Raw genomic sequence first — 8,735 nt, 5'->3', positions numbered from 1 at the left:
TGATTTGCATCTCTCTAATAGCTAATGATCGTGAGCATTTCTTCATATGTTTGTTGGCCGCTTGAATATCCTCCTTGGTGAAGTGTCTATTCATCTCTTCTGCCCATTTTTTTAATTGGATTGTTTGTCTTTTTGTTATTGAGGTGTTGGAGTGTTCTATAAATTCTAGAGATAAGTCCCGACAAGGGACTTATCTTATCTCTAAAATTTGTAGAAAACTCCAACACCTCAACAACAAAAAGACAAATGATCCAATTAAAACATGAGCCGAAGACATGAATAGACACTTCACCAAAAAGGATATTCAGAAAGACAACAAACACCTGAAGAAATGTTCATGATCATTAGCCATTAGAGAGATGCAAATCAAAACAATGAGATACCATCTTGCCCTAGCACTGGTAGCAAAGTTCAACAAGACAGAAAATAACAAATACTAGTGAGGATATGAAGAGATTGGGACTCTCATACACTGCTGGTGGGACTGTAAAATAATATAAGCATTGTGGAAAGCAGTATGGCAATTTCTTTAAAAGTTGGAATTAGAAATACCATTTGATCCAGCGAATCCCATCACTAGGTATATATCCTAAAGAAGTGAGAGCTAGGACAAGAACAGATACATGCATACCCGTGTTCATCACAGCACTGTTTATAATAACAAAAATAGGGAAACAATCTAGGTGCCCCTCAAGAAAAGAATGGATAACCAAACACACAATGGAATACTATGCAGCCCTAAAAAATAACATAGAATTGCAATACACTGCATATAACATGGATGAACTTGGAGGACATTATGCTGAAGTCAATCACAGAAGGACATATATTGTATTAGCTTATTGTTGTACAAAGTCAACAACAACAGACACATAGACCAGTGGAATAGAATAGAATTGAGAACTCAGAAATAGATCCATTGACCTATGGTCAGCTGACCTAGGAAAGGTTTATATATGGAAGGAAACTTTTTTTGTTGGTTACCAGGGGTGAGAGGGGAAGGGAGGGAACACTGCTAGATAGGTACAAATAATGATTTTAGTGAAGAGAAGAGCATTGTACCAAATGTCAGTGATCAACACAGTGACATTGAGAAAAGGATGGCACAGAGAGGTACAGACAACAAAGATGAACCCTTCTGCATATACAGTATTATGTTGTCAGTGATAGCAAGCATTGATCTACAGATAGATGGATGGGTGGACAGGCTGAATGATCAGATATGTCTAGGCAAGGGATAGTGTGCCCATTACCATGTATAGGGTTAGTGTACAATGTTTCTACATGCATATTTTTTGCACTGTAAATGTTCAGGTGTGTAATAGAGCTGACAAGGGGAAAGGTTATGGGGTTATGGTGGCATCTTGGCCACAGCCAGCTACCTGGAGGGAGCAAGTATTTGAACCTTGGCTTGGGACCATGGTCGCAGGAGACATGGTCAATTGGCATAACATGCTACACAAAAACATTGTTCTATATCCTACCTTGGGGAGTAGCAACTGGGATCTTAAAAGCTTGCAGTCGGCCATCTAGGTGCAACAATGGGTCTCTCCTTGTTCAGAGAAAGAAGAATGAAGAAAACCAACCAAACAAAAAAAAAACAAACTCATTGCCATCGAGTTGATTCTGACTTATAGCGACCCCCTTTGGGTTTCCGAGGTGGTAAATCTTTACAGTAGATTGCCCAGTTTTCCTTTCATGGAGTAGTTGGTGGTTTAACCACTAAACTTCTGGTTAGCCATCAGATGCCTTAGGCACTACGCCACCAGAACTCCAAAGACACATGGAAACAATTAGTCCAAGAGACTGGTAGACCATGCAGTCCTCAGCGTATATGACCATGAGACCAGAAGAACTAGATGGTACCCAGCTACCACTGTCAACCACTTGGAGGGAGATCCTGGATAGAGCGGGAGAACAATGTGGAATAAAACTCAAAATAATTAAAAAGACCAGGCTTACTGGTCTCATAGACCCTGGTGAGACAACTGAGACTATGGTCCCTAGCCACCCTTCAGGTCTGGAATTGAATGCACTCCTGAGGCTTCCAGCCAAACAATAGACAGGCATGTAGAGTGAACATTTATATCACGTAGATATACTCCTTGGAGCAGTCAATCATGGGAGAACAGAAGGGCAGTGTTTGCACAGGGAGACAGCTCAGGGGGCAGGAGTACATGGGAGGGAAGACACAGGGAAGAGGTAACTACAGGGAGGAAGTGGGAAGAGAGCTATTACATTATGGGTAATTACAGTCATGTGATAAAACAAAATGTGTATGAACTGCTGTATGGAAAATGAATTTGCTCTGTAAACTTTCACTCAAATCACAGTAAGAATTTAATAATAAAAAATACATATAACATGTAATTTGGCAACAATACCAACAATAACCACAAAATGAATGTATGGTCACATATATGTATGTGTGTAGGCGTATATGTGTACTGGTGGGTATAGGTGAGTACATGTATATACACAGATAGAAGTATCTATCTATATATACATACAGATGTGTGTGCATACATAAATATTCATGGAGGACACAGATGCTTCTTACAGTACTTACAGATACTTCTAAGACATAACCAAATACCTTGTGAGATTATTTTTCTGGGTTTGAAGGCTTACGACCTTAGTCACCTGGGACAACTCAGTTACTGGGCATAATATAGTTCACAAAGTTCATGTTCTGCATCCTAGTGAGGTGAATAGCATCTGGAGTCTTAAAAGCTTGCAAGCAACCATTTAAGATATGATAGGTCTCTACTTGAAAGGAGCAAAAGAGAAAGAAGGAAACCAAAGTCTCAGAGAAGAAACTAGTTTAGAGGGTTAATAGCCTACATGAGTGACTGCCTCATCTACCCTGACACCAGAAGAACTAGGTGGTGCCCTACCACCCTTAACTGCTGATCAGGGCCACAATAGATTGACCTTGACAGAATGGGAGAAAAACATGGAACAGAACTCAGATTCTTAAAAAGTCCAGATTTACTGCACCTGTTGAGACTAGAGGACTCCCTGAGACTATAACCCTAAGATAATCTTCAAAACTTGAACTGAACTATCCCCTGATGTCACCTTTTAGTGAAACAACAGATTGGCACACAAAATAAAAGATATTTCCTGTGAGGTCAGTGCTGCATTAAAAAACAGTCTATATGAGACTGAAAGGTCAACAGTTGCTCCAAAACAAAGGTGAAAAGATAAAGGGGCAGGGAAAGTAGAGTACTAGAAATGGAATAACCAAAATGAAATTAAAGAGAACGTTGATACATTGTGAAAAATGTAACTAATGTCAGTGAGCAATTTGTATAGAAATTGTGAAATGGAATTTGCTACATAAACTTTTACCAAAAACACAATAAAATGTGTATGCAAACAACTGCAATAACAAATTGAAAGATGGACGGGGTCCTACCTCCCAGAAGTAACTATTACTAACATTTAAACATGGCTGTCCTTCCAGACATAGCATGTACTCACCAAATCACATTAAGGTAAGTTCCATCCCTAAATATGCTTTATAACACAATTTGTATGTCTTACTGGAATTGCATGTATTCTGACACAGTTATACATATGAACATATATGTTGTCCACAGCACACACCATCAAATCATCTTAGAAAGTCTTTCAATATCTATGCTAACAGGCTTTTACAAATATTATTATTATTTTTTAAAACAAATTTTCAGTATTTCTTCCCCTCCTCTCCAACCCCTGGTAACCAACAAAGAAAATTTCCTTCCATATATAAATCTTTCCTTGACTTTTTACAGTTATGAACTAATACAGTATTTGACCTTCTGTGACTGACTTATTTCACTCAGCACAATGTAAACGTTATTTTTATAAAATGAAATGTTTCTTAATAGCATGAGACTAAAACAAAGCAGCTATTGAGTGTATTACTCCTTACATTCACCATAACACTGTAACACTGTGTTACATTCACCATAACACTGTGTTAGAGTATACTGACATTCCTTTTAAATTTTAGTGAATATGAACTTGAAGACCCCAAGCACTCCATTACCCATAATTTAAAAAAAAAAAAAAAAGGGCTCATTTTTGGAGTCATACAGTCCAAAGCTCAAATCTTGTCACAGACTTTGGCCATGTTATTTAAATTCTCTGAGCTTAGGTGTGTTCACCTTAAAATGAAATTAATAATTCCTGCCTTATGTGGTCATTCCGTTATGAAATGAAATAACACAGGTAGCATTTCTGTATATATACAGCACGTAGAAAATAGTCTGTAGTTTGGTGGCTTGCTTTTTTCATTTAGCAACCTATCATGAATGTAAAACATATCAATAAATCTGTGTCAGCATTATTTTAAAAGCTATCTAGTGCTAATTTCTAAGGCGCTCTGGTGGTAGGGTTAAGACATTTGGCTGCTTATCAAAAGGTGGTGGTTTGAACCAACCAGCCACTCTGCGGAAGAAAGATGGGGCAGTCTGCTTCTGTAAAGATTTACAGCGTTGGAAACCCAGTGACAGTCACCATGAGTCAAAATCAACTCAATAACAGTGAGTTTGGGTTTTTTGTTTGGTTCTAGTGCTAATTTCAAACCAGAAAAAGAAACCAAACTCACTGACAACTTTAGCGACCCCTCCTTGGGGAATTTTCCGAGGCAGTATCACTATGGAAATAGATTGTTCAACCTCTTTCTGAGGAGTAGCTGGTGGGTTTGAACCTCCAGCCTTCTGGTTGCAGTCAAAAATGCTTTAGGCCCTATGCCACCAGAGCTCACCGTGCTAATTTCTGGCTAGTGTTTAATATAATCCACTCTGGAGCATCTTCTAGCAGAGTCATTCTCTAGTGCAGGCATTACATCAGTATTATCCAGTTTTCTGTTTGTGGCAGTCCTCACCATGCCTGTGCTTTTGATCCTATAGGTGTTAATGGTTTGAGGATGCTGGGGATTCTCCATGATGCAGTCATGTTCCTGATTGAGCAGCTATCTGGTGCCAAGCACTGTAGGAATTATAAATTCCGTTTCCACAAACCAGAAGAGGCTAATGAACCCCCCTTGAATCCTCATGGCTCAGCCAGGGCTGAAGTCCATCTAAGGCAAGTTCCATTCTTCTGTGTAAGCAGCTTTGGGTCCTGAATTTATGGTAATGGTGTAATTATTTTCCCATGTGACCTTTGAGACTTTCAATATTAACACTGCCCTTCACTGCTTCTATTAAAGCATTTCTCTAAATATGTTTTAATCTTTTGACTCTAGGAAGTCAGCATTTGACATGTTTAACTTCCTGGCTTCTAAACATCGACAGCCTCCTGAATACAACCCCAATGATGAGGAGGAGGAAGAGGTACAGCTGAAGTCAGCTCGGTAAGTCTTGAGTAGAGAAAGGTCATTAGAAATACTCTTTGTTTCTCCTCTACTTTAGCTGTTCAGGGCAATATATAGTTTTGCTTGGATCAGAATTTTATGAATAATGTTTAAGACCAAAATTATAATTTATATTGAAGTAGCAGTAGCTGGCTGGTAATAAGAGAGGAATATAAGTTATAAAGGAGAGATTCTAATAACTATAGCTATATATTTATTTTCTTTAACCATAATGAGCTGTATCCACTTTAGATACACCACCATGTTCATCATGGTCAGAAGGTACTATACAGGTAGATGCTGAGTTACAAACATCAGACTCACAGATGACTCCTACTTGCCCTTTAAAAAGAAACAAACCCAGTCAATTCCAACTCATAGTGACCCTATAAGACAGAGTAGGGCAGCCTCTTGGGTTTCCAAGGCTATAAATCTTTATGGATACAGACTGCTACCCCTTCTCCTGCAGAACAGCTAGTGGGTTTGAGGTACCGTCCTTCTGCTTAGCAGCAAAGCACTTAACCACTTCACCACCAGGCCTCCTTTGATGTTATGTAAACTTCCCTCGTTTTTACCCTTTTCTAGCATTAAAGTAAAGCTAAATATAAACCTTATGCACCTATTGCAACACACCTGTAAATTCCATTTAAAGACACAGTTAGGGATGGATCGTTTGTAACTCGAGGAGTGCCTGTATATATTCAGATACCACCACTCATCTGTCAGTGTCTTATACTGTGGTGGCTTGTGTGTGACTGTGGTGCTGGAAGCTATACCACCAGTATTTCAAATACCAGAAGGGTCACCTATGATGGACAAGTTTTAGCAGAGTTTCCAGACTAAGACAGACTAGGAAGACCTGGAGATCTCCTTCTAAAAGAATTAAACAGTAAAAACCTTATGCGTGACAGTGGAACATTGTCTAATTTAGTGCCAGAAGATGAGCCCCTCAGGTTGGAAGGCACTCAAAATATGACTGGGGAAGAGTTGCCTCCTAAAAATAGAGTCAGACTTAATGACGTGGATGGATTAGAGCTTTCAAGACCTTCATTTGCTCATGGGGCACAACTCAAAATGAGAAGAAACAGGTAGAAACACACATTAACAATCAGAATGTAGAATTACAAAGTATGAATCTAGGGAAACTGGAATTTGTCAAAAATGAAATGGAACACTTAGAGATAGTTATCCTTGGCATTAGTGAGCTGAGAGGGATTGGTGTTGGCCATTTTGAATTAGATAGTCATACAGTATGCTATGCTGGGAATGACAGAATGAAGAGGAACATCACATTCATTGTCAAAAGGAACATTTTCAGATCTATCATCAAGTATAATGCTATCAGTGACAGGATAATATCCATACACCTATAAGGAAAACCAGTTAATACAACTATTACTCAAATTTAACCACTAACAACTAATGAAATTAAAGACTTTTACCAACCTCTGCAGTCCAAAATTGACTGAATATGCAATCAAGATGTATTGATAATTACTGGTGATTGGAATGTGGAAGTTGGAAATGAAGAATCAACCCCCTAAAACAGCAAACCCACTGTCATTGAGTTCAATCCGACTCATAGTGACTCCCATTGGGTTTCTAAGGCTATAAATCTTTACAGTAGATTGCCTCATCTTTCTTCCACAGAACATTTGGTGGGTTTGAACTGCTGACCTGGTTAGCAGCCAAATGAATGCTTTACCACTATACCACCAGATCTCCTTAAAGAAGAATCAGTAGTTGGAAAATACGGCCTTGGTGATAGAAACAATGCCAAAATCGCATGATGGAATTTTGCAAAACCAGTGACCTATTCATTGGAAATACCTTTTTCACCAGTATAAATGGTGAATATACACGTCAACCACATCAGGTGGAATACACAGGAATCATATTGACCATATCTGTGGAAAGGGACAATGGAGAAGCTCAGTACCATCAGTCAGAAAGAGGCCAGAGGCTGACTGTGGAGGAGACCATCAGTTGCTCACATGCAGGTTCAACTTGAAGCTTAACAAGTCCACTAAAGCCAAAATATGACCTGGAGTATGTTATTGTTGTTATTGTTATGTGCCATCGAGTCGGACCTGACTCATAGTGACCCCTCTTTGGATTTCCAAGGTGGTATCACTACAGAAGTAGATTGCCCAACCTTCCTTCCAAGGAGTAGGTGGTGGGTTTGAACTGCCAGACTCCTGGTTAGCAGTCAAGTGCCTTAGGTACTATGCTACCAGAGCTCCCAACCTTGAGTATATCTCACCTGAATTTAGAGACCATCTTAAGAGTAGATTTGATGCATTAAACTAATGACCAGACGAGTTGTGGTATGACATCAAAGATGTTATACATGAAGAAAGAAAAAGGTCATTAAAAAGTCAGAGAAGAGAGAAAAGAACAAAATGAATGTCAGAAAAGACATTAAAACTTGAATGTAGAGTAGCTAAAGAGAATTCACGAAATGATGACATAAAAGAGCTGAACAGATTTCCAAGGGCAACCTGAGAAGTCAAAGTATTATATTGAAATGTGTAAAGACCTGGAGTGGAGTTAGAAAACCAAAAGGGAAGAACAACTGGCCATTTCTCTAGCTGAAAGAACTGAACAAATTCAAGCCTAAAAGTTGCAATAGTGAAGAGTTCCTATGGGCAAAATATTTTGATGGAGAAACTATCAAAATATCTAAGATGTCCCCACAAAGATGTCTGTGGTCTTAAAAGCTTCCAAGCAGCCATCTATATGCAACTATGGGTGTTTCCTCATCCAGAGCAAAGAAGAAAGAAGAAAACCAAAGACTCATGGAAACAGTTAGTCCAAGGAACTGGTAAACCATGTAATCCTTAGCCTGTATGACCATGGGACCACAAGAACTAGATGGTTCCTGGCTGCCACTGTCAACCATTTGGAAAGGGATCTGCACAGGAGGTTCTGGATATATTGGGAGAATGATGTAGAACAAAACTCAAAATCATTTAAAAAAAAAAAAAGACCAGATTTGCTGGTCTGATAGAGCCTGGTGAGACCCCTGAGACTATGGCCTCTACTTACCCTGCAGGTCTGGAACTGAACTCACTCCTGTGGCTTCCAGACAAACAATAGACAAACATATGGGGTGAACATTTATATCGGGTACATACACTCCTAGGAGTGATCATTCATGGGAAAGAAGAAAGGCAGTGTTTGCACAGGGAGACAGCTGGGGGCATGGGTGGGAGTGCATGGGAGGGAAGGACACAAGGAAGAGGTAACTACAGGGAGGAAGTGGGAAGAAAGCTATTACACTGAGGGGAATTGCAGTTAATGTCATGAAACAAAATGTGTATGAACTGCTATATAGGAAATGAATTTGCTCTGTAAACTTTCACCCAAAGCACAATAAAAATTAAAA

General features: G+C 39.2%; 1 protein-coding gene across 1 annotated transcript in view; it reads left to right on the top strand.

Annotated features, from left to right (window-relative positions):
- KMT2A (lysine methyltransferase 2A) overlaps positions 1–8,735 on the top strand; it is a 107,960-nt gene that overhangs the window by 88,066 nt on the left and 11,159 nt on the right. Inside the window, exons 32-33 of the mRNA XM_007936472.2 lie at positions 4,905–5,083; positions 5,244–5,347. Coding sequence (XP_007934663.1) covers positions 4,905–5,083; positions 5,244–5,347 — 283 coding nt within the window. The remainder of the gene's footprint in view (positions 1–4,904; positions 5,084–5,243; positions 5,348–8,735) is intronic.

The sequence above is a fragment of the Orycteropus afer genome, unplaced genomic scaffold (assembly GCF_000298275.1).
Source record: "Orycteropus afer afer isolate SDZICR_OR568_19922 unplaced genomic scaffold, OryAfe1.0 scaffold00036, whole genome shotgun sequence".
Classification (NCBI taxonomy): Eukaryota; Metazoa; Chordata; class Mammalia; order Tubulidentata; family Orycteropodidae; genus Orycteropus; species Orycteropus afer.
Note: the sequence above shows the minus strand (reverse complement) of the source record. Positions and strands in the feature narration are given on the sequence as shown.